Source organism: Dermacentor albipictus, chromosome 6 (genome assembly GCF_038994185.2).
Source record: "Dermacentor albipictus isolate Rhodes 1998 colony chromosome 6, USDA_Dalb.pri_finalv2, whole genome shotgun sequence".
NCBI classification, from domain to species: Eukaryota; Metazoa; Arthropoda; class Arachnida; order Ixodida; family Ixodidae; genus Dermacentor; species Dermacentor albipictus.
Window position 1 is genome coordinate 33,025,017 of NC_091826.1, and position 27,995 is coordinate 33,053,011.

Sequence of the window (27,995 nt, forward strand, 5' to 3'; positions counted from 1 at the left end):
TTGGAAAGTTTGGAGCGATCACACGCTCGTTACGCGCGCGGCTTCGCATGGCGCTTCTGGTGGATTGGATTGGATCCAACCGGCGGCTGCGGCTGCAGGATAGCACATTCGGATCCAATCCATAGTTTTATTCGAGAAAATGGCGCATGCGTTGAGAACTTAGGTTGTTGCGCTGGCGTTGCTCGAGGAGGAAGGAGAGCGGGTGGCGGTGGAAAACGCGTTTGAAGAAATGGCAGAACACAAATTCCGGCGTCGCTTTCGTTTCTCGAAACAAATAGCGCGTTGGTTGTACAGTTATATCGACCCCATCATCGGTGCCAGCAAGAAAATGGAATGTTGTTGCTGATTTTTAAAAGGTGCGCCACTGTTCCCGTCGTTTCTTTCTGCTTTTTCTCCTCGCTGTGGGCGACACCACCAAGGGATGACGCAGAGAAACTAATAGTTACAAATCGTAGTATTCACACGGACTACTATTTGAAAACGTACTTAAGCTTGAAAAGAAAAAGATATACATTGTTTAGGTAAAAAGTTCACTCATTGGACGACGAGAAACATTTCGTCTTGTAGTAAAATGTGTGGAAGCAGACGGCAGACGATGGAAGTAAACTTCCTGGGAGTTCACCGCTTGACAATTGGCTGCTCTATCCGCCTCGTTCTGAGAAATGTTGCATACTGCCACTTTGTGACGTTGCAGCAACCGAACAGAACGCGCATCGAACAAAGATATTCGACCGCGCCCTCGATTTCCGTTGCGTCATCGAAGTCGTCCCGTTCCAAGCCGCCACAGCGGCAATCTTAGGAGGGCCACACGTACCCCGTTATCGCCGGCGCGCAAGGAGAGAGCGCGGAAACATGCACGCTTTCCGCCACGGAGGAACGCGCATGCGCGCAGCAGTCGCTCTCGACGACTGGGTTGCGACGCCAGAAGGCAAGGCGGGCCGTTTCGCCACGCGTTTCCGTACCGTGCATTATACATTGTGGCCGAGAGCACGTGACAACGGAACAAGCCCAATGTATATGCATCCGCTGCTGCGGAATCGGCGGTAGATGTATGGAACGGCTGTCGCCTACGATAACGAAGCACTGGCAGCGTTGCGAAAGTGGAGGTTCCCCATTCTACACGACAGTGCGTGCAGGGCTCCTTTTATCTCTCGTCGACGCTTATCTGGGCAAAGTGTCTGACGCCACCCAGTAGCGATAAGCTCGGTAAAGAAACCCACCGCGCTCTCGTGTGGGCGTAGTATTCGTGCCTGAAGACACCGCCATGCCGGATCACGGACGAGGACGGGTGCACCGTTTTCGCGACCACGTCGTCGCCGGCGTCAACTGGCGACCGACGCGGTTCGTCGACGATGTTCCCAGTTCACGTGTGTGCGGCCTCTGCCGCATGATCCCCAAACGGATGGTGATATTGCCGTGTGGTGACGCTCTGTGCCAATCTTGCTTCGAAGGGAGCGTCGGGCGGTGTCCATTGGATCAAGTGCAATTCGAAGAAGCGGAATGCGTGGTTTGTGAATTCCCTGGCAGAACAGCGAACACCCTGAAGGTGAGGAGAAAAGACAATTCCTGCCAGTTATATTTGGGGGGGGGGGGGCAAGTATGCATTCGTGTTCGTATCATTCCGCCGCGGCATATCTGCACGCCGAACGATTAGTGTCGCTTTTATTATTGCCGAAAAGTAGCACACAAATTCACCCTGACTACATGTTACTTTTTACCGTCTATCAAAACTAAACGTTTCTGCCCTAAATTCAAAGGGAACCTGCTGATAATCACTTCAGTGACACTTGAGTGATAGTTAATCACTTTCTGTGTACACATTATTCTTCTTTCCCTTGAAATTCGCACTGAAACATCAGAAAATGAAGTTGGGCACACTACAAAATAAATTCACTAGTTATTCTTCTAAAAGATGGTGTCGCTTCTGGAAAACTACAAATTGTGCAAATTTTTACTTTAAGACATTATTCCTCAACACCACATACACCCCCACTCACTCCCAACCGCCCACCCTATGACAGATGACTTGGCCCGTAGTGGGTGACCTCATTTCTTCGAGGAGCAAGCTAGCAAGCGAAAAGCACATGGCGGTCTCCACTGCACAAGAATGTTGCTGTCTTTCCGTAGATGAGTTTGGAGCTGGAAGAATAGTTGAACAATGGGCGTATTTTTCGTCGATTCTAGCTTACCAAGGTTGCTTCTTGTGCGAGAGTAGCTGTCTTGCTATTTAGAAGCATAATTAAGTGATTAACTTTAACCTAGTATTCGTGTTTGATGGATCTTTAATCTTGAGACAGCGACAGATACTGCTTGTTGATTTTGAGCATAATCGCTTCCCCAAAGAATCTGGCGATAACGGTGGTTCACACCGTAATTCATGTAAAGGTATATTCTAAAAGTTAGGGACAGGTATAGAAGGTGCCTTTAGTAAAAATAGTTTATCGGCTAAAAATTTTAACGTGTGTTATTTATATATTTTATTTTCCATCAAGGTGTACTGCTGGAACGAAGCCCACGGGTGCGAGTACACGGGCACCATGGACCGCATGCTGGAACACTACGAGAACGAGTGCACATTTCACGCCGTGGAATGTTTGCGATGCGGCGAGGGAGTCCAGCACAGAGACCTGCCAACGCACTACGCGGCGGGATGCAGTGCCGGTGTTTCTACTGCGATCACAGAGTCCTCGCAACCTGCAGCAGTGACACTCGAAGACTTGAACGCTTCCCTTGAAGACGTGAAGGCGCTGCTCGGATGCCTCAACCACGACCAGCTGCTGCCAGTGATTCAGAGTCAGTTGAATGAGCTTACAGAACAAGCCAGAAACCAGGAAGCCAGGTTCACTCGCGAGCTCGGAGCATGCGAGCAGAATTTAAAGACCGAGATGGAACAAATCACCGCCACGATTTCCTCGACCGTGTCGCAGCAGCGGACGTCTCAGCAAAATCCATTGGAGGAAGCCAGCACGTCGAGGTCGCTGTCGTTGCGCTCGGAACAAGAAGATGAGATACGTCGAAAGCGTGAACACTCAGGTCACCTGAAACACTCGCGGCAAACTTCCCCGAAGCCTGATTCCAGCCGTGTCATTGCCCGTTGTGAGGCTGTGTTCGATGACGTTCGGCATGTGAACAGTGCGCAGTCGATACCCGAGCGCATTAAAAATATTGGGGGCGTGACATATCGGCTGATCCTAGAAAACATTGAAGAAATCATTCAGTGGCAGGGAGACAGAAGAAAGTTTGCCGAGATTACGGTGCGGCACATGCAGGACACGTACTTTACCATTGCCGTTTGGAAGCACGCCGATTGTGCAGCTGACCTCGTTCTGAAGATCAAGTTTAACGGGATGATGGTGGACTCTAAGTGTTGGCCGCCTTTCTGGAGAGTGTACGCGATGCATCCAGAACCATTATTTGAACGTTCGTTGACTCCCGCTGCCGAGCGTTGTTCCTGCAACCGCGATGACCCCTCATTGCTGCACTTCCACCTCAAATTTGCTGCAGACATTGCCTCGCTGAAAAAGGGCGGCTACCTCCAAGACGGAAAGATGGACTTCAGTATCTTGCTCAGCAAAAGTAAGAGGGACGGTAGCATCAGAGCACCACCCTAACGTTCGTCATCGCACAATGTGCACTGCACCGGAGAATCCTCCTCGCCACTTCACAATATGCGTCACAGGAGCTTAACGAATTTTATGCGAAGCATATTACGAGGGCTCAACCCAGCTCCTCAGGCGCGGCGGTGACCATGAAATCACGTGACACCGTGACGTCACGACAGAGGAGAACGAGGGCTCAACCCAGCTCCTCAGGCGCGGCGGTGACCATGAAATCACGTGACACCGTGACGTCACGACAGAGGAGAAGTGGCTTTGGCTCAACTCTTGCAAGACGGGCTGGGTGGGAATCGAACCAGGGTCTCCGGAGTGTGGGACGGAGACGCTACCACTGAGCCACGAGTACAACGCTTCAAAGCGGTACAAAAGCGCCTCTAGTGAATGCGGTGTTGCCTTAGAAACGCGCTGTTTCTAAGGCGTGCGTCTCTTGCTCAGGCGCACATTTCGTTGCCGCGCCGAACGCTGCTTTGCTCGACGCTCACCGCGTCCAATGCGGGGCGCGTAGTCGCTGCCCTGTAGCCCATTGTCTTACACCCCTTGGCGGGTCGACGGGAACGCTGTCGCGTTCCACTCTTGAAGGCGAAGAAGTAATGCATGAGTTGTTTCTTCGTCTAGCCGAACCAAATATAGCCAAGCAACAGCAGTTCACCAGGCTAAACAGTGGTTCAACAACCAAAATAAAGGCTAGTATGCTTCGCATCCTGGGCTTAACCTTACCTAAGCCACAGCCATTTTTTTTATCTCCTTTCTCGTAAATAAAGTGAGCTCTGCGACATCTGGTTTTTGGAAACTTGCTATCCCAAGTAACTGTCAACCTATTCTGTTCTGACTTTACTGGCCGTTCATTTTGTTTATTTCTTATGCTAATACAGTTTTTGTTGCGAAACGTTGTATTCCTCGAGCGGTTTCTGACCTTATGGGGTTCACGTAGATACTTTTCTCTCTGTTATTGCCGTGCGGCTGTTAAAGCGATTGATTTCAATGCGACGTTCGTGTTTGATACTACGCTGGAGTACCGCGTTGTCCCGTGTCCGAAATGCAAGACCAATGCTTATGCGTCGCATCGCAATTATTTATTTATTTACTTATTTTACCTTAATTCAATGCCCGAAGTCGTTAAATAACGGAATGGATCAAAATACATAGCATGTGCAGATAACAGGGTGTAATAATATTTAAAAAAAATTGAAACTCCGGATTCACAAATGCATTTTTCAATAGTAGTTCTAAAAACAGACGTATCGGTTATGTTAACAATTGAGGCCGGCAGATGATTCCATTCGATGGTAGTATTAGGAATAAATGAATAATAAAATAGGTTCGTGCGACAGTGTGGAACGCTCAATTTATGGCGCTCGTCAGTACGCATTTATGCGTATGCAGGTTCGGACAAAACTTCCCTTTTTAATTCCGGATTGTAAAAATAAATCTTTTGAAGCAGTGATAAGTGTGCTAACTTCCTAAAGGATGAGAGGAGAGGGAGGTTTAAAGTAGCCTTCGTAGATGTTACGCTTGATGTCCGAGAATAGTTAGTAATAATGAAACGTGCGCTACGATGTTGTATAGAGTCTATTGCATTAGTTAAGTAATCCAAACCAGGCTCCCATACAGAAGAGGCATATTCAAGCTTAGGACGTATTAGTGTTTTGTATAGAAATAGCTTTAAGTTAGCGGGTGCCATAGAGAAATTGCGACGGAGGTAACCAAGCGTACGGTTAGCATTGTTAGTGATGTGGTTTATGTGTGTTTGCCAGGAAAAAATTAGCTGTTATGTGGACGCCTTAGTATTTATAGGAACTGACTTCTTCGAGCACAGAGTTTTTCAAGTGATAGTTGGATAGGTTAGACGAAGCAGTATGGCGGGAAATCCTCATTAGTTTGCACTTTTGGCTGTTAAGTGGCATTTTCGAAGTATCGCACCAGTTAGTTACCGTATCTAGATGAGATTGTAGTTTTATTGTAAGAATTTGATGATATTACTCTGTAAATGACACAATTCGTCTCTAAATAACCTTATGGAGGACGCTACACACTTAGGCAAATCATTAATATAAATCAGAAAAAGCAAGGGTACGAGAACAGAACCTTGCGGCATCCCGGAACTGACAGGGCAAAGCGAAGAGTCAATTGTTAGCAGCGACAAAATGTGTTTTATTCGATAAGAAGCGTTCAATCCATGAGATAATATTACGGTCAATGTTGAGTGTATTTAATTTTAGACAAAGTAATTCGTTAGAGACGAGATCAAATGCTTTAGATAATTCTATGAAGATGGTGTCAATGTGAAATCCATTATTCAACGCGGCACCGATTTGATGTTTAAATGAAATAAGTTTAGTACCACAAGAAAACAATTTACGGAACCCATGCTGACGAGATGAACAAAACGAATTTGTTTCTAGCAAGTTGACGAGATTAGAGTACATTATATGCTCTAGAATTTTGCATGGCACACTTGTTAGAGAAATCGGCCTGTAATTTAAAGGTGAATTCACGACGCCAGACTTAAATAACGGAACCACCTTGCCGACTTTATTCTATCGTGCTGATTACCAAAAGATTTTGGATTGCGAAAAGATGTTGCAGAAAATTATGGATGAGTACACTCCGGTATTTTTCAAAAACTTAGAATTATTATCGTCTATTCCTGACGATGACGAGATCCGTAACTTACGAATCTAGTTCACGACACTATCGTAATCAATTAACAAGGGCTCGATCTTAGGAAAATTGATCTTAACAACTTCAGGTAGAGAAGCACAGGGCAACACGTTATGCAAAAATGATTTCGAGAACACTTCATTGAGTGCAGAAGAACATTCTTCTTGCAGAACAACAGCACCATAGAACTTTTGGGAACCCATGACAGTTTTCCAAATTTTTTTAGTATTTTCAGTCAGCAGAGATGGAAGTGTATTGTCCATTTGTCCATAAGTCCATTTGCCCAAAGTCCATATGGACCACTTAGCATCGTAAAGGTTTGCCGCAATCGCTTGAATCTCGGTTTGCTGTGCCTCGCCTTTCCAATGCGCCGTCCTCGAATGGTTCCGTCCTTGTGATCAGCTTCCGATGCGTCGCACAGCCTAGGAAGAGCCAATCGCGCCCACCGGTAACCACCGGGGATCGAACCCCCGACGCTTCAGAAATTAAAAGTGAGGAGCAGGACACGCGAATGACTGCGTCACCGCACTGCTTCAGTGCATGGAAATTTGGGAGGCGTCTTCCACGTAATCCAGACACCGCCTGCCGCGTCCACTACTTCGTCTGGCATCCAGTCTGAAGCCGCGGTTCGTTTCCTCTTGAAACAGAGATTCGAGGCCCGTGTGCTCGTATTTCGAATACGCACAGAAGGCAACGCTGTAGAGGAAGAACGTGGCATTATGCTACTGCATGTTTTATTTTATTGTTGACAGAAGTACTTTTTTTAGATCGCCTGTGGAGGTCGGCGCAAATCTATTTATTTCGCTGAAGTACTCGGAGATGTATGCATTACTTCAAAGGAAAGCCAATGCGCACACTTCACTAATAACAAAACTGAATTGAATCAGTATTCAACTAATTACTTGAGCAGATATACTGCAACTCACGCACTGAAGCCAGCGATATCACAAGGCTCGTCCGCTTCTGATGAAATTTTTCGAGTAGCACGAGGTTTGAGACAAGCGCAGTGAAACCTGCGGTGAACAGGCGCTGTTGTTCCTCTTCGTTTTCTTTTTAACAAAGCACCAATCAGGGCCGCAGCGGCCGTATTTTCATGCGGGAGAAATGTGAAAACACCCATGTATCACGCACGCTAATGTGCACGTTGAAACAATCCCTGGTGGTCAAAATTAAACCTGAGTCACCCACTACGGCGTGCCTCACAAACATATCATGGTTTCGGCACGTAAAACACCAGAATTTGAACAAAAATAAACACACACCCACAACAAAAAGCGCTTTTTGACGCATTTAGGCTGGAATGTTAATGCAACACCATCGCATGTTGTTGCAAACTTTCAAAACGCGTACCCCAAAATGATGTTCCCCCGCATACTGAGAATTCTTTCCTACTGAATATAGCCGTCCAATTCACCGCAACATGTGGTGTAAAGGAATAGTTTAAAAGCTAAATAACACAAAAATTTAAGCTTAAATTATGCGTATAGTTACTTTGATAAAGGGAAAATCAGACATCCACAAGTTCGTAGCGATTGCTACAAAGGAAACCCATGCCGGTTCCTGGAAAGAAAAGCCTCACAATTGAAGAAAAATTCGTCCCGGTCCGGGACCCAAACCCGGGACCACGGCCTTTCCGGGGCAGCCACTCTACCAGCTGAGCGTTGCGGGCTTTCGCAGAACAATTACGTCAAATAATTAGTTTGATATTTTATGCAAATAATGTCAGCCGTTGAGACGAACTCAAAAAGTGGAATTGTGCAACGTGTCATAAGTGATTTGTAAAGATCATGTTACCAATACAATTAAACTGTACTGCAAGCATTAAGCCTCTCCCGGGTCTATGTTTGCTGTGAGGCGTCTGCCGCTGCTTCAGAAGATAGGATATCAAAGTAGAAGTTATGTAGAAGAACACAGAAGGGCATAGAACTATGTAGGAAACTCATCAACTACTGGAGCATTATCACGATGTCAACGCTTAAGGCTCAACCAGACGTACGCGTTCCAATGCGTCCGCGCACGCCGCGCTGACTCGACGTCGCGTCGCGCCCGACGGAGGAAGGGGGCGCGCACCCAAACGATGCACGAGTCGCAGCGCGTAGCCGCGCGTCTCGTCGCGGCGGCGCAGTGTTGCTAGCTTGCCATGTTCAAGGCAGTCTTGCCTTCGCTTAACGGCCATGTTAAGCAATGTGTCACATAGTGCAAGAAAACACAATAATTTTAGCTTAAAATTTGTTTTTATATTTCAGAAACAGATTTTACGACTCCTTGTGGGTCATACAGCTCAACTGGGACCTTTCATGAGTATTGTGAGCCCAGCGAAACCTGCAGCAGCATCGGCATAGCATCACCAGTACGATGCGGCGGCGCTGCTGTCGGCTCCGAGATGCCTCCCGTACGGTGGCTAAGGTTCGCTGCGGTTATTTGGTTCCGCTGTGAAGGGCTTTCTCGCTCCGTGGCTTGTTGGGGAACAAAACGCGCATCGGAAAATAATTTTAAAGGCTAGGCGGCTTTATCACTGCAGCTGGCCTAACGTACTATTTACTAAATTTTGGTCATTTTATCGCCGCGCTTTAGCTTCGCGCTCATTGCAACACTTGTGAAACTCATAATTGCACCAAACAGAGAAAGCTTCCGCAGTAGGCGGTTGTTTGCAGTTTGCCAGTGCCGCTTTTACATTTTAAGGGACTATTATGGGGTGCCGTATGAAGTTTTGTTTGACGTGACTTTATTAGTGTTTTGAGCTACAGGCGCTTGTCCTAATCGTCTACTACGACTACCATCTCGTGAACTTCATATAGGTGGCTCACATCCAGGAGATCATCCAGCTTACTCTGCATACCGACCAAGTTTTTCCAGTGGCGTTGGTCAAGAAGGCTACTCAGAACTCCTTATGACGAGCAAACAAAAGCGGGGAAGGCGAAGCTAACTTCACCACAGACTTCACGAAGCGCGCGTGGAGCCGGAGAGATTGCTCAAACACATCACGCTAGGCATCTCGGAGACGACGAGCGCGCCACCTGTCGCTGTCATGAAAAAATGCCGCACCGCCATACGCGGCGCAGCCCAGCCGATGCTGACACCTCCCATTCTAGCCACCGGGCTTGCCTGAACGTCGCGCGAAGAGTCGTTCCGGAAGTGACGTTGGCTTGCCGTAGTCATGTGAGGTGCGCCATGCTACTGACGCGAGCGGCAGCTTCCGGCGCGGGCGCAGAAATCCTAGCGGTTGTAGGTCTCCACGCCGCCACGCGCCTACACGCGAAACAGCCTCCGCGCCTGACGCTGTACGCGCCCAGGCGTGGTGCAACGCGTGCGGGCGCATTGGAACGCGTACGTCTGGTTGAGCCTTTACTCCCCTCAAAGGTAAAACTTCAAGTGTATTACGCACTATTCGCGTCCTAGATTAACTACTGTAGTCTAGTCTAGGCTACCACAAATAAACGGAACTTAAATAAAATCTTGCTTTTACAAAAAAAGATTCTTCAAAATGTTGCAAACATTTCCTACCTGGCTTCAACTGAAACGGTGTTTCATGAATATGGTATCATACGGGTACAGCACTTATACAAATTTCGTATTTTGCGATCCTTGTTCTTTTCAAGCACTTGTAAAGAATTCCTTGTAACTATATCGAACTTAACACCTAATTACCCTAATTGACGTACGCGACATACCTTAACATGGTCTGTTCCTCGTTACCTGTCCACCTACAACTAACAGGCACTCCAACTTCAATTCACCATCCATTCTAAACGAATTTCCGGAACTAACTACTGCTAGACAACGGCAGCCATAACAGTTCTTCACATCAATGTTGTAAATAGAGGTCGCATAGTTATGAGAACAAGTTCCTCCCTTCAACAACGTCTTTAGGGTGGATGAGTTGGACGACGGCATGGGTCAGCTAACCCTTTTCACATGCCCGGCCCCAACTCTTAAAACATTGCCCATTTCGTCTGCTGCTGAACTTCTGATTGGCTGGGCTCGCGTATGCTTCTAAAGGAGACAGGCGCCCACAGCCAATCAGCAATTCAGCAGCAGACGAAACGGTGATGTGCACAAGGTGGACACTTACAGAATAGCCCCCAGGTGCTGCCTTCTGGTGGGGACTGCGGTAGACGGGCGAACATGGCAGCACTTGCAGTTCGCCTTGGCATGTTGCTGTGTCCTTAAACGTATTCTTGCCGCATGTGCTGAGCTATTTGCACTAAACGCGTTCTTGTCACATAGGCTGAGCGGTATGTACAAAGGTCATTCCACCGAGCCCTACTGTGCCGGCTTTAGCTGTGGCAACAACCAGCGATCGACAAAACTGCTCATGCAAGAGCCCTGCGATCGATGTTCATGGAGACACAAGTTTATGGTGGCGTGGAGTACATTCGGCTGTAGAAGTTTCCTGAGGCACTTGAGAAACGACGCTGTAATGTAGCGCGCTTAAACAGAGACGAATTCCTGCAGAGCAAGCTCGATCGGGTGGGTATTGGTTTTGTTGCCGTAAGCCACGCGATAGTAGGCTTCGTGTCTGGCTCTACTGCGGACCTGCGATAACAGCATAACAATGCCGTTCACGCCCTCTAGGTGTCTTTTATTGTTGTTCTGCTCGGTTCTATTTCTAGATGGGAAGAGCACGCAGGTCAACCCGCATACACAAAACTGCGTTTCGATGTGGAAGAAAGGTAAGCAGAAAGCGTTCGGTTGTGCCTGTCCAGTTCGTAACTGGTGCAGTGATAGCCGCGTAACGGCAAGCAAACAAGACTGCACGGAACTTGACGGTTTTCGTGCCCTGCGTTATTGATGCGCACGAACGGGCCGCATTCGAGTACCGCGAAAAGAGAGAGCACATTGTGAGTGGCGTGCACAGAAACAGGGCTGCTCACGCCTGAACGCCTCAGTTCATCGTTCGTTTTTCTTTCTCTTTCACACAATGTGAGGGTGCTTGAACTGATATAATTGTTCCGATGCTGACTCAGCTTCACAATACGAATGTTCAGACGTTCCAAAATGAGCTGGACATGTCTAACAAATGAGCTTCAGTGATGTCTAACATGAATACCCAAATTATTGCGTGTCCTATATTGACTTGCGAGGGAGAAAAAAATGAAGTGCCTGCAACTGCTTGCAGACTCGAAATAAAATGTAACGCTGCTATTTCGTGCACACGGTACGGGCCCACCTTACTTGGTTACGTCGCTGAGTGTGTCTGCCGTACGTCAGTGCAGAACCCTGCTCGTCCTCGTTTCAAGCGTGCCGAAGTCTTACGTAAACAACCAAGAGTTGGAGCTTTCCCCACGACTGCATGCGAAACATAGAAAAGTCAGTTTGTTGTAGTCATATCGATCGCGATGGGCTAAGACCAGTCGACGATCCAGACGACAAAGTCGGGTAGAAGTGCAGCGTCAATGTATGACGCTAGCGCGAGGCACAAATATGCACAAACATGCGCGAAAAAAAAAAGACTATAGCGTACTAGATGTACTCCAGTATCATTTCATAGAGTGGTTCAAGCCACCAAAAAAAAAAAACATGTGTAGATATACAGACATCGAAGAAAGAAAGCTGGGCTAACAGGACAACTTTCCAACTCCTGTGAAACGGAAGGCGCTATAGTTCCGTTGAATAAACACTGGGCCACTGGGCCTTCTCGCAAAGTTATCTTTGCAGTATATTTGTGTGAGCAGAAATGTGATCGCTTTAAAGAGGACACAGTTACTGGCGTTCAGAGAAGACAACACGGCTGAACAGGTACGTACCCAGGATTGATTTTCGGGGGGGGGGGGGGGGGGGAACCCTAGGTAACTATTCTATGCAAATGAGGCGGGCGGGGTACCTTTACTAGTGCAAATGTGAATAACGCCCGCGATTCGCCATGAAAACGCGCGAACACACAAAAGAAAAATGAAATAAGGTGTATCTCTCAGGTACGCCTGTGAGATACACAATTCCTTTACTAGGCAAACAACGTACCACATGAAATGCACTCGCGCCGGAAAGAAGCGCAGGAAGAGCACTACCAAAAAGAAGTACAGAAGCGAAAGTGTCAAATAAAGATTACTTTAGTAGAATCGAACTTAAGGAAAAACAGCATTTGGTAGCACAGGTACACTGACCGCGCGGAGTTGTGTTACTCAGGCAGCCAATCACAGATGCAAACAATATCGTCGTCGTGCCGCCTTTTCAAAATGGCGTCGTACTTGATACCTCCGGTGCGTCTCCTGTCCTTGAAGAGTCTTTTCACCGGCGGAAGCAATGAGGTGTGCAACAGACATGGACAAAATGTATGGAGTCTGAGCATTTGACTCTTCAAAAGTCTGCGGTGCAGTGTATTTCACTGCTGAACCCGTTTTACTCATGAAACTTCACTGCCAACTGAAGTGACACTTCACAACAAATAGCTGTAGCGAAGCAAGCATGTTATTTTCGTTCAATAAAGAATTAGGCATTCGCCATTCCACTATAATAGGCGAGGGAAAAGGCATAAAATTGCGCGCTAATATTTTTATTTTTGTAGGTACCGCCTTATATGTGTAGCAGAAAAATTTTGAAGTACGAAATATTTGCAGCCTCGCGGAGGAACAGCGCCTGGTGGGTATAAGGGCGCATGCGGGGCTTCATTGGAGACTTAAGTTGTATCTGACTATAGTAGCGTTTTTTTTTAATTGGCACTGGAAGAATTATACAGAAATATATATTTGCGGAACAATCACAGTTTTTTTTGGATCCCTCGTTCACTGCTCTAACCAGTTAAGTGCCACAACCGACTCGTATAATTATTTCGGAAGTTACGTAACGGTGCGTGCCAGCCAGTCACGTATTGCGCCCACCGCGAAAGGTTATAAAACACCTACGTAAGCACAGCAGAGAAGTGGCTAGGTTAGGCAGCTCGAATGATAACTGTAGAAGCGTCATTCAGAACACATGGAATCGTCCGCCGCTTCGGGCGGCGTTTTATCTACTTTCTTTTTAAATAAAAAAATGTTGATCCATAAATATTTTCATAAACAACCGTTAAATTTGTTAATTTTCGCTTTTCCTTCTTGTTTGGCTGTTGCCTGGGCTCTCTCCCTTAGTAGATCGCATAATTTCTCAAATCCTTCCGACTCTTGTTTCCAGTTGGCAGTTTTGCGCGAAAAGAGCTGCACAAAGAAGGAGAAACCAGAAGAGTCAGCGGGTGACAGTCATATTGCCTATGAGTTTAAGGGTTATTGCAGGCTTTGATGATGGACGCTGTTTCGCATTATATTATTTTCCACCTTATGTAACCCCTGTAACGGGTATATGGTTCCGAGGATCTGTCAGCGTCGCGGCGAGCCGTCACTCGAGGAAATAATGAAACAAGAAGTTAAACGCAATTGGCATTTTTTGTGGCCGCAACTCATTCCACGTGCATACAGGTCAGCTGACCATGAACTGAATCCCTTTCCTGCTCCCTGGATCAATCTGAATGAAGAAGTTTGGACTAACGATGCAACAACGACGCGCGTGACCGTTAAATAGACGGTGACAACTCAATGCATCTCGAGTTAATCGCGCGGGCCCCGAATTGATGAGGAAACTGGCCTTCTCATCCCAGGAGATGCCGATAACTAACGCCATCCAAAAGGAGTGAGAAAGGCAGCAAAATGTTGACCGCCGAATAGCTGTAAAGTCTGAACATTGATTTGGCGGCGCTTTAGGAATGTGTGTGAGAAATGGTGACGTGCGCGGGGAGGGGCGGGTAGCATCTCAATTTCGGGAGGGGGGCGGGTCCAAGCTCCTCTGCCCCCCCCCCCTCATGGGTACTTGCCTGCGGCTGAAGCGATTTCGGAACCGGCCATCACGGGCGACGGACAACCGCAAACGCGCGGTGGCTCAATGCCGCCCGCCACGCTCCCGCAGTCCTCTCAGCATTATCATCATCATGAAAACAGAAACATGGCGGCCGCCTACAGGAGCTCCAAATTCTATCGCCGGATTCAACTGAAGCCTGCAGTGAAGCCCCGCCCACGCCGTCATAAGCGCCTGCCTCTGTTCCTCCGCGAGGCTGCAAGTAGTTGAGACTTCAACTTTCCCCGTTAGCTAAGTAAGGCGGAAACCACCCAAAAATAAAATTATCAGCACGTTATTTTCTACGTTTTCCCTCCTCTATTATAGTGGAACAGAGAAAGCTTCATTATTTGTTGAACTGAATTAAAACGCATGCTTCGCTGCAAATATTTATTGTCAAGTTTCACTTCAGTTGGCATGCAGTGAAGTTTCGTGAGTAAAACGGAGTCAGAAGTGAAATGAACTGTGCCGCCTATTTTTGAAGAGTGAAAAGCTCACACTTCAAACACTTTGCCCGTGTCTCTCGCACACGTCACCGCTTCCGTCGATGACGCTCCGGAGGTATCAAGTACGACGCCATCTTGAAATGGTCGCAAGACGACGATTTTGTTTGCTTCTGTGATTGGCTGGCGGAGTAATAATCCCGCGCGGTCCGTGTGCCTTGGTTGCCAACTGCCATTTTTTAAAGTTTTATCCTACTATAGTGTATAGCATCTACATAATACAACGTAGTATCTGTTAACATTATGTACCGTCGGTAGATTAAGCACTAACACAAGCTTGTACCTACGTCAAATTATCATTCCGACCGCCAATTCCCACGGTTCCTAAGATCGGCATGGCTTTTGACAATGAATACGGCATCTTATCAAAAGATCTTGTGAAATACTTTTGTACCATTTCGAGATTATAGATTATTTACATTAGCGAGTACAGTAGGTAATGGATTAGACAGGCGCTGGCTGATAATAAAAACTTGTCGCTGACTAACGCCGATGGTTTATCATCGGTCTCATCTCTAGTGCACAATAGAGGTGCGGCGCCCACAACGCCACCTGGCAAAACTTTTCGTCACTCGAGCATTGTGAGAAGCCTGGTAGCTGCCTGGGCGCTGTTCCTCCTGCAAAGCCGGAATGTCCTTGCCTGCTGCGTCGCGACAATACATCGTGACCACGTGTTGTAAGAACACCGACGGAGTTGTTGAAGCGCTACGCTAAAATCTTGCTATTGATTTCAGTGCTTCACTCGTGAGGTTAAACTAGTAAACATTTTTATTCTTCTATTATAGAGATGTCTGTATTGTTTGTTTAACTGCGCCATTCGTATATCTACTTTCTTCTTTCACTGATATCAGTTTACATGTGGAAGCTTTTTTCAAGGCGTGCAGCGTTTAATTTATTTATGGGGTTTTACGTGCCAAAACCACTTTCTGATTATGAGGCACGCCGTAGTGGAGTTCTCTGGAAATTTCGACCACCTGGGTTTTTTTAACGTGCACCTAAATCAAAGCACACCGGTGTTTTCGCATTTCGCCCCCACCGAAATGCGGCCGCCGTGGCCGGGATTCGATCCCGCAAACTCGTGGTCAGCAGCCCAACACCATAGCCACTGAGCAACCATGTGCAAGCTGAAGATAATAAATTAGCCCTTTTCTCGTCGTCACTCAGTTGCTTAGCAACTTCGATCCAGTAGCGTGATGGCGTACACTCCGCCACAAAATATTTCGGGACACGCGAGTGCGTATGGAAACGGACCACCGCGCCTTCTGGCGGCGCTCCCCTGTTGCGCGCATGCGCGTTCCTCCGTGACTGCAAGCGTGCATGTTTCCGCGCTTCCTCGTGGCTCGCCGGAGATATACGAGAGTAGAGGAGAAATATAATCAGGTTCAACTTGTTTCTGTTTCCAGTGCTTATCCCCAACCCCGAACTACTAACATCGATTAGCTCAGGGCTCCGTCCTGGGGCCACTTCGGCATTTAGTCTATAATAATGATTTACCTAATTGTCTTTCTTCGACAACTGCATTCAAACCACAACATTCACTTTTCATAAAAATATCTCATCTCTCCTTATTATGCTAAAAGCTGACTTAGAAAATATTATAAGCTAATGTAATGTTAACATGTTATCTATTAATGCAACCAAGACTAAGTTTGTTCCATTCTTTTCACATCACCGAAACATAGCTTCCTATCAGTTTTGATCTCCACTGCCTTCATCCAAGTTCATGTTCATCTTTATTTGGCATTCTACATGATTGTAATCTGAAATATCACAATGAAATTGCTCACATGAAAAAGAAAATAGCTTGCGGTATACGCATCTTAATTAAAGTGCGCCCTTACTTCACACCTACCCACATTGCTCTCACTTTACCACTCTTTCGTCCACTCTCACATTACTCATGGTATGATATGTTAGGCAAACGCCTATAATGCTCATATTGCGTCTCTACAGACAGTTCAGAACCGAGCCATCAGAGTAATTACTTGTAGTGCACGCTTTTCTAATGCCACTTCCTTACTACACGAGAATAACATCCTTACTATTTCTGGGCTCTACTATAAATGCAACCTAGGTATATTTTTCCACACATTTCTACTTAATGAGCAACCATCGATCACATTTTCACCATCTAACGTGATAATTCATAATACGACCAGATTCGTGTTGAATAACAATTATCTTTTACCAACTTTCTGCACTAACTACGGTAAACAAACCGTGGAAATCACTTCGATATCACTATGGAGCACTCTTTCTCTCATTATGAAAAACAAGATCATTACACCAATTCAGAAGGGAAATAAAAATGCATTTATTATTGACAGACCACATAGAAAATTTACTGTTAAAGTTTTTTTTGTCCGTACCTTTGTGCTTTTTTTTCGCTTTTGTTTTGTTTTTGTCCTTGTAGATAAACTACTGGTTTTTCTTCCCATAGAATTCTTCTTCCTACCATGAAATAAGCTAGACATGGTTATTCTTTCTAAAGAATTCTGTATTTTGTTCTCTTAACGTTCATATCCAGTTGCTAGCCTACTACCTTATTATACGCTACTGTTGCTTTGAGATGTCAAATGTCGTAACTGTTCATGTACAGGAGGTCCCGATACAGTCTTTGAATACGGGACCTCCTCTTCCATACTAAATACTCGTAATCTGACCCAACTTCTAACAATAAATTCGGATTCCGACTATACCAGAAAAACACAACTCTGCTACGCGAAAACTCAAACGAACCCCTTCACACACAAAGACCGGCCGCGGCGTCCGCCATTTTGTCCGCGCCGGCGCGATGGGCATCTCGGGGGCCACGGAGCGGCGAACCCGGTTCCTTGCATTAACTCCAGGTGGCGCTCGTGTCCTCCGCATAGGGAGGACACGAGAGGACACTAGGGAAACTACGGAGCATGTTTTATTAGAATGTGAAGACGTCTACCCAGCGGTCGATTTAGGCACCACTGGCTTCCTTGAATCCCTTGGGTTCAGAGGGAGCAGTGGTAAAGCAAACATGGCCTTAATAGACATTAGTAAGAGGCGACTGGAGGATTGGTGGAAGTAGGGAAACTACAAAAGACGGAGACGTACAAAAGCACAGTTCGCAATAGGAGATCAGAAAATTTGGTCGTGGTAGTTCATAGTGTTTTTTTTTGTCTTTTTTCATTGTTTAACCTAGGTAGAATATTAGGCAGTATAGTAGCTAGAGCTTGGTGGCGCAACCCACCACCCCGGTCCAAAGGGGACGCTCATAACATCCATCCATCCATCCATCTGCACAGTTCTCAATAGGGGATGAGAAAATTTGGGCGCAGTAGTTGATAGCGTTTTTATTTCTTTTTTCATTGTTTAACCTAGATAGGATATTAAGTAGTATAGTAGCAAGAGCTTGGTGGTACAACCCGCTCATAACATCCATCCATCCATCAGCGAACCACCCAAGACGCCATGCTTCCGCCACAAAGCTCGCCGTTCGCGGCACTCGATTCCAGGTAAACATAAGGATTACATATTCTCCAGTTGCCGGGAAGCGTGAGGAGCAGTCAGGGATCTTTGAATGCTCTCGCATTCCACTCTTAAAGGCGCAGCTTAAGCTTCCTTCAAATTTTATGTCGAGTCACGGGTGCGGACGCATAGCGGCCGCCTCGGCCTCGAACGCAACAAGTCATCTGTTTTTCTTTCTTTTTCTTTTTTTGCTCTGCGCCTTCTCGTGGTTAGGCTTCGTTATTTCCTGCTTTTTACGAACGGAGCGTTCCCTAGCAAGAAAGCGTGGCAGAACAGGCGCTCCGCAGAGGCAGACAGCTAAGACGAAAATGAACCGTGGATATCCGTTACGTCAACGAAGTCGTGGCGTCCGAAGCCGCCACAGCGCCAATCGTAGGAGGGCCATAGAGAAAGAAATTCAACAAGAGGGGACACTCTTCAAAAACTGGCAACAGGAAACACGTCACGCCTAGTTTCAACAACAGCCGTTAGTTGACGCGAGCATCAGAAAAAAAGAATGTGAAACAACCTTCCAGATAACGTTTCATTTTTTTTATTCCTTCCCACTAAAAGCGAAAAAGTTTTGCGTGTAAATGAACTTATACTTTGCAACTTTTTGTTGCGTTGCCTAGCAACAAGCTAGCGGCACGCCAGACGCGCGTGCATACGTCATGCGCCAGACAAGCCGCAGGAGTGAGCGAGGACGGTCGTACGTGCGAAGCTCGCGTGCTCGGCGACCCGTCTGTTTTGGATGTAGCCCATTTTATTGGGGGGGTTGAGTTGAGTTGAGTTGTTGTAGGCTACTGGTGGGATTAGCCTTGCAGTTGCTGCCGGCAATTGCTCCACCGTAGCGACACTTAAAATAATTAAATCACGTAATCCGACACAGACCTCCCAATTACAAATGTCCACTCCTCAGTTCACCATGTTGAAGCCAAATCCGTGTCCTGTAGGTAATTTAACAGAAGGCGAGAGACCTCCTTCCTACACAACCGGTTCCCGCGCGGGAAAATTATGTCCTGAAGCGAACTGTGAGGAAGTCCTGTGTTCTTGAGAGACCCGAATAACACCCTCCTTTCCGCGTTATACACAGTACAGCACATTAGGTAATGTTCAATGTCACCACACACACCACACGTTGAACATAATGGTGATAACGCCAGGCCAGTCTTAAACATCCACGCAGGGGTACGAGCAGAGCCCGTGCGAATGCGTAGCAGTAAGGTTGCTTGGTTTCTTTGGAGACCCTTGATCACACATGGCTTGTGAGGTGAGCTCCACAAAGAACTGAAGTGGCACGACACCGCTTCTCTGAAGAGTCTCCCGTCTTCTTGAGGCACTTTTCTCGAAGGATTCCCAGACAGCGCTCTATGGGCGAGGCTGTCCGCCATCTCGTTGCCTATGATACCTATGTGTGATGGCACCCATTGGAATCGTATGGAGAAGCCTTTGACACTGAGATTTTGCACCGAACGTAGGGAGCTTAGAGATAAGGCATCAGTAGGGAATCCGTGCTCTAACCTTTGAAGGGCGGATTTCGAATCTGTAAGAATGACCACAGGTTGAGGCGTACAAAACCGTAGCTTTTTGAGAGCTGCCTCAATGGCAACGCTTTCGGCCGTTGTGGAGGACACGACTGCAGTGAAGCGAACGGACCAATCAAAGTTCAAAGAGGGAATGTGAAAAGCAGCTGCACTAGATCCTCTGACCTTGTCCACAGAGCCATCAGTAAAAATTTGAAGGTGACGTGCATATTCCGTTTCAAGATGTTCCAGTACGAGCGAACGCGTTGCTGCCAAAGGAGAACTCCGCTTAGCACGAACGCGAGGAACTGCCAACGAACTATCGAGGCTCGCGAAAGACCAAGGTGGTTTCGACCTCTTAATTCGACCTCTAGCGTCAATACCCAGGTAACCAAGAGTATTAAGGGCCAAGTACGCTCGGGACTCGGATCTCTTTCGAAGGCGCTGTAGAAGGGCTCGGCCAGCTGCCGTCTGTTTGAGGCGGCCAATTTGCATCAATAACCTTTGTGAAGCGACTAAGCTAAGAGGTCTCGATAGAGATTCATAAAGTACTGCATTGTTAGGAGCAGTCTGCGGAACGCCAAGAGCCCTTCTTAGGCCCTTTCTGTGCAGAACCTCAAGTCGTTCCAGCTGTGATATCGATGGGGAAATTAAAGGGAGCTGATACATTATTCGACTCGTCACTAGTGCATCGTGCAACCTGATCATTGAAGAAGGGTGATTTCCCCATTGCTCACTTGCAACTCTACGGATTACATTGAGACGCGAAGATATCGATGTCACAACGCTCTCGGCCTTCTCTATGCTTCTCTTGCGTGTCGTCTGCATTTCGACATGGCGCCACTGCACTACTGGACTACGGCAAGGTGAGAAATTGTTTGACAGTGTGCGGCTCATTTTAATCACAATTAGGCCTAGTTCGAGTGGCGCAGTTAGCGAAAAACAGCACCGCCATCCTGGCGCAGTTAATTTGAGTTAATGCCTCGTCCTGGGAGATGTTTGCGCCGCTTTTTATGAGCCCCAACATTACTGTAACTTATTTCGGTAGTTTTTGGGCACGCTTGCCGCGCCCGGCTTATTGACGCAGTAAGCGAAAACCGGCTCGGCCGTGTGACGCATTTGCGCATGTGCATGCGTGTACTACGTCGTAGCGCCTAAGACAAGTTTTCGCGCATTCTGTGGCCCCCAACATTATTGTAATAATAATAATAATATTTGGGGTTTTACGTGCCAAAACCACTTTCTGATTATGAGGCACGCCGTAGTGGAGGACTCCGGAAATTTTGACCACCTGGGGTTCTTTAACGTGCACCTAAATCTAAGCACACGGGTGTTTTCGCATTTCGCCCCCATCGAAATGCGGCCGCCGTGGCCGGGATTCGATCCCGCGACCTCGTGCTCAGCAGCCCAACACCATAGCCACTGAGCAACCACGGCGGGTAACATTATTGTAACTAACGTCGTTATATTTGGGGTAGTATAGAAGCACGGTTGCCGCGCCCGGCTTATTGACGCAGTTAGCGAAAAGCAGCTCGGCTGTGTGCCGCAGTTAGTTTCGCGTGTACTGAATCTTACTGGTGAAAGTTCGTGACGCATTCTCTGACCCGAAAAAGTATTGTAATTTATTTGGTAACTTTTGGGATATCTTGAGGCTTGCTCGCCGCGCCTGGGGTTGTGAAGGTGTTAGCAGAAATCCAAGCCGGAAGTATTGAGTTAGTTTTGCGTGTACTGAATTTTAGTGGGACAAGTTTGTGACGCATTTTATAGGCCTGCAACAACATATACCTTATTTCGGTACTCACGCTTCTCGAAAATGCGACGAGCGATTGCCGAGAGTGATAACACGGGAGTGTTGCATGCGCTGGCAGGACGCGTAAAAGATAACACGGAGGAGCTCAAGAACATGGCATTTACGTATTCTGAGCGACTGAAAACAGGCTTTGCACCCACGAGTCTGACTTGAGTGCGATTAGAAGGCATTCTGCGAGCGTGTAACATGGTCTGACTGAGCCTGTGTTGTAGCCACCTTTGTGTACTTGGCGTACCATCGTGTCGACTGAGGCCAAGTTTTTTTGGAAACGCGCAGTCACCCGTGTATTTGTGCACTTGAAGTGCAGGAAGTAATGCCCGGGAAAGGAAGGGTGCTTGAAAATCGGATGTTCAGATTTTATGACATTGTTTGGGAGGAGTCCTTGCTGCGAAATGTACGTAAAAGTGAATTTATCTGTAACGCCGCTCATTCACCACTTACGCACGTTTCGCCTCACACGAAATACTCCTGTTAGGTCAATATACCAAAATGATACATGCTTGTAATTTACTTTCTTTCAGCTGATGGCATCCGGTGGAGCTTCGTACGGCACCTGGTGCCACAACTTTGGATGAATGCAGAAGAAGCCCGGAACGAGCATTAATATAGAGCAAAATAAACATTTCATCATTTCAGAAGACATCTTTCGTTGTCTTTATGAAATTGCACCTGACAGATTCGGTGCAGTCTTGTAAAGGTCAATCGCAATCATTTCTACATAACAATGAAACGATTCCACGCCAAGGCCACGCGAGGTTCAGCAAAAGCGAAAAACAAAAAAAAATGAATGCCGCGCCAAGCAGCGGAGCCGGCGCCGCGTGTACCACCTGGTGTTCAAAACGCGCGCGCCCAAAGCCGAAACCGGAAGGGGTCAACAACATCCGCTTGGTGTGCTACAGTCAATTCGGCCGCTGGGCTCTATGGGAGTGTCCGCTCTTGTTGAAATTTCTTTCTCTATGGTAGATCTGCGGAACGGCAGTCGCCAACGGTAACGAAGCAGTTGTTCCTCGTCGAGTCGTGGAGGCGATAACTGCGATAAGAGTTCGCCATTCTACGCGATAGCGCGTGCAGGGCTCGTTTTATCTCTCGTAGACGCTGATTTATGCAAAGTGTCTGACACCACCCAGCAGCGATAAGCTCGGCAAAGAAAGCTACCGCGCTCTCGTGTGGGCGTAGCATTCGTGCCCGAAGACGACGCCATGCCGGATCACGGACCGGGACGGGTGCACCGTTTTCGCGACCACGTCGTCGCCGGCGTCAACTGGCGACCGACGCGGTTCGTCGAGGAGGTTCCCAGTTCACGTGTGTGCGGCCTCTGCCGCATGATACCGAAGCGGATGGTGACGTTGCCATGCTGGCACGCTCTGTGCCAATCTTGCCACGCAGCCAGTCTCGAAGGGGGCGTTGGCCAGTGTCCGTTGGATCAAGTGCAATTCGAAGAAGCGGAATGCGTGGGTTGTGAATTCCCTACCAGAACAGCGAACACCGTGAAGGTGAGGAGGAAAGAAACAATTTCTGTCACTTCTTGCGTTATCTTTTTTTTTTGGGGGGGGGAGGCAATTATGCTTTAGCATTCCCATAATTCCGCTGCGGCATACGTGCACGCCCATCGATTAGAGTGCCCCTTTTACCATTGCCGAACAGTATTACACAAATTCACCCTCACCAAATCTTACTCTTCAGCGTTTATCAAAACTAACACAAATTGACTGTAGAGAAACACGGGGAAGGCGGGAGATGGAAATTCAAGACGATGATCAAATCGAGAACAAGGTGAAATGAAATTGTTTATTTGCCATCCTGTACATTTACAGATGGAGGGACTGTAGATAAAAAGCTGTCCTTCAACAGCTTGACGTGTCCACAATCCCTGTTTCTGCAGGGAGGCAGCATAACATATGCGCACATACATGTACATACATATATGTAGCTGTGTACATAGCTGCAATGACATGTTACTCACTCACACTTTCATGTCAACAAAAGAATGCAACAACACAGATACATAACGCTACCAGATATTACATCGAAACCGCGTATACATCAGTTTCAGTTTCTTGGATGATGACGTGAAAAGATCAAATCGGACGGAATTATAGTAATTTAACAGTGTTGGTATGGTGTATTTAAGGCATTGTTTCCCATAGTTTGAACGTGGTGTTGGTACTAACCAATCCTAAAAATGTCTTGTAACGTAATTTGTAGATTTCTCTGAAGTTGGGCTAGAGTACGCAGGTTGCTGATATTTCGATGGATTTCCAGTTTATATACATGACTCAGACGATATCTGTAGAGATTGTGAGCTGGGATCACACCAGAATTATTAAAGAAGGTTATTGTCGATGCTGTGTAGGAAGCGTTATATGCGTTGCGGAGATACTTCTTTTGTAACAGGTGAATATGTTCTAGATTGGTGGATGTTGTATTACCCCATACTAATTGGCAATAGTTTAAATGTGATTGGAAAAGCGAATTGTACAGCAAGAGTTTAATACGCGTGGAAAGAATGTATCTCATACGGCCTACTACACCAGTTATTGTACTTATTTTACTTAGAACGTGTTTGACGTGATTGTCCCAAGACATGTTCGCTGAAAAGAAGACACCCAGACATTTGAAGCTCTCGACTATTCCAATAGTGTTTGAGTTTAATGCAATGTCTTGATGGGGGAGGTATTTGCTTGTTTTTCGGTCTGAATATAACTGCTTTTGTTTTGTTTGCATTTATCTTCGTTAAATTCACTCTCGACCATTCCTCTAAGGATTTCATTGCATTGTTGCATTGTTCTATAAGAACTTGAATATTATTACCAGTGAAGAAAATACTCGTGTCGTCCGCGTAGATAATAAACCTTGCCTGAGAGTTAGTATTGACGATATCATTCAGATATATATTAAAAAGCAAAGGCCCTAAAATACTTCCCTGTGGCACTCCACAATGGACAGCTCTAGCCTTAGAAGTAAAGGTGTCGATTTTCACACTTTGTGTTCTCTCAGATAAGTAGGATTTGACAAGAGATAGTGCCTGTCCTCGTATTCCATAATAGTTTAATTTCTCCAATAAAATGTTATGATCAACTAAGTCAAAGGCCTTAGAAAAGTCTACGAAAACACCAACAACTATACCTTTGTTTTCAAACTCTGTTAATATATATTCTTTTTGCTCTACTAATGCTAACTCGACTGACTTTTTCTTACGAAAACCAAACTGGTGTGGTGTTAATAGGTTAATAGGTGAAAGCAGGAGCCAAGGTTTAGACAAGTGGACTCGTCTTCTTCAAGGCGCCCTATGCTTTCGCCGCTACCGTGTATATGGGTGTAGTGCAAATAAAGGGGATAGGGCGTAAGGCTGGCGGGTTGTAAGATTCGTCGGACGATCTCGCCGCTGCCACCATATGTTAGAGTTGTCGGACGATCTACGAGCTGTAGGTCGATCTCACCGCTGCCATTCAGATGTAAGATATGGAAGTCGTAGCTGTAGGAAAGAGCTTGACTCTTCGTTGGGACTTAGGAAAGCAGGATTTATTTACATGTTATTTACAGTTGAAACTGAGATACATCGACGATCTAGCGTGACTCCCAAATGGAGCCCGCAAGACGAGCATACAGCAAACAGCTTACGAGCACACAGCTCACGAGTACATTTCGAGCACGACAACGAGCACACTCTAGCAGCCGACAATCGCTGCTTATAAGCACTCCGCTCGACGTCATAGTTGGACGACATTGTAGATGACCCGCCCTTTTGGAGGAGGCGGGCTCTCGACTTGGAGGAGGAGGAGGGCTCACACACACGCACACACACACACACATAGGTGCAACGGACCGGAGCGGACGTCAGAGGGGCTTCGTAGAACTCTGAGCCGACCGGGTAGCGCTTCCGGGTAGCACATTGTCTTACGTCTTGGTCGGCGCGTGGGAAGGAGCCCTCGTCAGCGTTCCCGCGGCAACTCCCCCACTCATAGCAGAACAGGGCGCCGTTGCCGTGTTGCGCACAAAGCCTGCTTCGTCGAACTCGGAGCCGCCCCGGGTGGCGCGCCCGGGTAGCACATTGTCTGGTGTCTCGAAAAACGCATGGGGAGGTTCCGCCAATTACCTACCCTCGAGAAGTCTCCTGAGCTGCACCCCTCGCCATGTGGCTGCCGGTTATCCGCTGCTTTCTGAAGTGCGCCACCGTCCCGGTTGGATCGGAACACGTGCAACGGATTGAAATAGCTGCAGGCCGATCCTAACAGGGCGCGGCAACGAGCGAAGCTGTGTTAGCGTGTGGAATTAAGAATAAAGAAGTGCTGTGCACAAAGCCAGGGGCCCGGCCGTCTGCCAATCACGTGTCAACGGCCGCGTGTCAGCCGGCGTGTCAACGGCGTCTGACACGCTGGCTGAGAAAGAAAAAAACAAGAAAGGAAGGAAGGAAAGGGAGAAAAAGCGACAAGAAACCAAATTAAGTGTTGTTGCCTATAGCTTCAAATTTAGCATCCCGGATGTATACTAAAGTTCCCTTTGAAAGGTTTATGCCTGTTGGTTGCAATGTCTTGAAATTATGGATAGGGTATCATCCTCTATTTTCTTTCTCGTTCCCACCTATAACATTGGCTTCTGCTTTCACCTTATTCTCGTTGCGCTCATCAATCAAAATCTCACTGTAGGCTCATGTGAAATATTCTGTTGGAACTCGGTATTTACTTATTTCATAGCGTACAGCTAAGACAGAAATAACAAAAAGGCAATACATTGAAATGTGCGACGTCACACTGACGTTTTGGGCTTGTCGTTTCTGCGTTAAATTCAAAGGGAAACTGGTAATAATTAATCACTGCAGTGACAATTCAGTGATAATTCAGTGCAAGCGAATGATAGTGCAAGCGAAAAGCCCATGGCAGGGTCCAATGCACAAGAATGTTGCAGTCTTTCGTGGATGAGTTTGGAGCTGGAAGAATAGTTGAACAATGGGCGTATTTTTCATCGATTCTCGCTTGCCAAGGTTGCTTCTTGTGCGAGAGTAGGTGTCTTGCTATTTAGAAGCATAATTAAGTGATTCACTTTAACCTAGTATTCGTGTTTGATGGATCATTAATGTTGAGACAGCGACAGATACTGCTTGTTGAGTTTGAGCATATTTGCTTCCCAAATGAATCTGGCGATAACCGTGGTTCAGACCGTAATGCACGTAAAGGTATGTTCTAAAAGTTAGGGACAGGTATAGAAGGCGCCTTAATTAAAAATAGTTTGTCGGCCGAAAATTTTAATGTGGGATATTTATATATTTTATTTTCTATTAAGGTGTACTGCTGGAACGAAGCGCACGGCTGCGAGTACACGGGCACCGTGGACCGCATGCTGGAACACTACGAGAACGAGTGCACATTTCACAGCGTGGAATGTTTGCGATGCGGCGAGGGAGTCCAGCACAGAGACCTGCCGACGCACTACGCGGCCGGATGCAGTGCCGGTGTTTCTACTGCGTCCTCGCAACCTACAGCAGTGACACTCGAAGACGTGAACGCTGCCCTTGAAGACGTGAAGGCGATGTTGGGTTGTCTCAACCACGACCAGCTGCTGCCAGTGATTCAGAGTCAGTTGAATGAGCTTACGGAACAAGCCAGAAAACAAGAAGCCAGGTTCACTCGCGAGCTCGGAGCATGCGAGCAGAATTTAAAGGCCGAGATGGAACAAATCACCGCCACGATTTCCTCGACCGCGTCGCACCAGCGGACGTCTCGGCAAAATCCATTGGAAGAAGCCAGCACGTCGAGGTCGCTGTCGTTGCGCCCGGAACAAGAAGATGAGATACGTCGAAAGTGTGAACACTCAGCCCACCTGGAACACTCGCGGCAAACTTCCCCGGAGCCTGATTCCAGCTGTGTCATTGCTCGTTGTGAGACTTTGTACGGTAGCGTTCGGCATTTGACCAGTGCGCAGTCGATACCCAAGCGCATTCAAAAAAATGGGTCCGTGGAATATCTGCTGACCCTAGAAAACTTTGAGGAAATCATTCAGTGCCAGGAAGGCTCAAAACAGTTTGCCGAGATTACGGTGCGGCACATGACGGACACGTACTTTACCATTGCCGTTTGGAAGTACGACGATTGTGCAGCTGACCTCGTTCTGAAGATCCAGTTTAACGGGACGCGGGTGGACTCCAAGTGTTGGCCGCCTTTTTGGAGAGTGAGCGCGGTGCATCCAAAATCACTATTCAATCTACCTTGGTTCACTCCCGCTGCCGAGCGTTGTTCCTGCAACCGCGATGACCCCTCATTGCCACACTTCCACCTCCAATTTGCTTCAGACATTGCCTCGCTGAAAAAGGCCGGCTACCTCCAAGACGGAAAGGTAGACTTCCGTATCTCGCTCAGCGATAGTAAGATGGACGGTGGGATCAGGGGAGCACCCTAACCTTCCTCATCGCACAATGTGCACTGCACCGGAGAATCCTCCTTGCCGCTTCCCAATATGTGTCTCAGGAGCTTAATGGAATTTTCGATCTCCTTTTTAGTAAATAAAGTGAGCTCTGCGACATTTCTTTTTTAAAATTTACTATCCTTTGTAACTGTCAACCTATTTATTCCTGACTTTACCGGCCGTTCGTTTTCTTTATTTCTCG

At 47.1% G+C, this 27,995-nt stretch overlaps 2 protein-coding genes across 2 annotated transcripts; both read left to right on the forward strand.

The window, feature by feature from the left end:
- The first annotated feature begins 993 nt into the window (after positions 1–993).
- LOC139046817 (uncharacterized) lies at positions 994–4,444 on the forward strand. Its single transcript, XM_070520729.1, has 2 exons — positions 994–1,546; positions 2,493–4,444. The coding sequence occupies exons 1-2, from the start codon at positions 1,265–1,267 to the stop codon at positions 3,609–3,611; spliced, it is 1,401 nt and encodes a 466-aa protein (XP_070376830.1). The 5' UTR covers positions 994–1,264; the 3' UTR covers positions 3,612–4,444.
- Positions 4,445–22,347: 17,903 nt separating this feature from the next.
- LOC139060949 (uncharacterized) lies at positions 22,348–27,931 on the forward strand. Its single transcript, XM_070540306.1, has 2 exons — positions 22,348–22,887; positions 26,675–27,931. Exons 1-2 carry the CDS (start codon positions 22,594–22,596, stop codon positions 27,785–27,787), a joined length of 1,407 nt encoding a protein of 468 aa, XP_070396407.1. The 5' UTR covers positions 22,348–22,593; the 3' UTR covers positions 27,788–27,931.
- The last annotated feature ends 64 nt before the right edge of the window (positions 27,932–27,995 follow it).

What these genes read in the sequence shown, in the direction of transcription:
- LOC139046817 (XM_070520729.1), top strand. Translation starts at nt 1,265, where the DNA reads ATGCCGGATCACGGACGAGGACGGGTGCACCGTTTTCGCGACCACGTC. An exon ending in GAACAGCGAACACCCTGAAG is followed by an intron (nt 1,547 to 2,492) that starts GTGAGGAGAAAA and finishes TTTTCCATCAAG; the next exon opens with GTGTACTGCTGGAACGAAGC.
- LOC139060949 (XM_070540306.1), top strand. Translation starts at nt 22,594, where the DNA reads ATGCCGGATCACGGACCGGGACGGGTGCACCGTTTTCGCGACCACGTC. An exon ending in GAACAGCGAACACCGTGAAG is followed by an intron (nt 22,888 to 26,674) that starts GTGAGGAGGAAA and finishes TTTTCTATTAAG; the next exon opens with GTGTACTGCTGGAACGAAGC.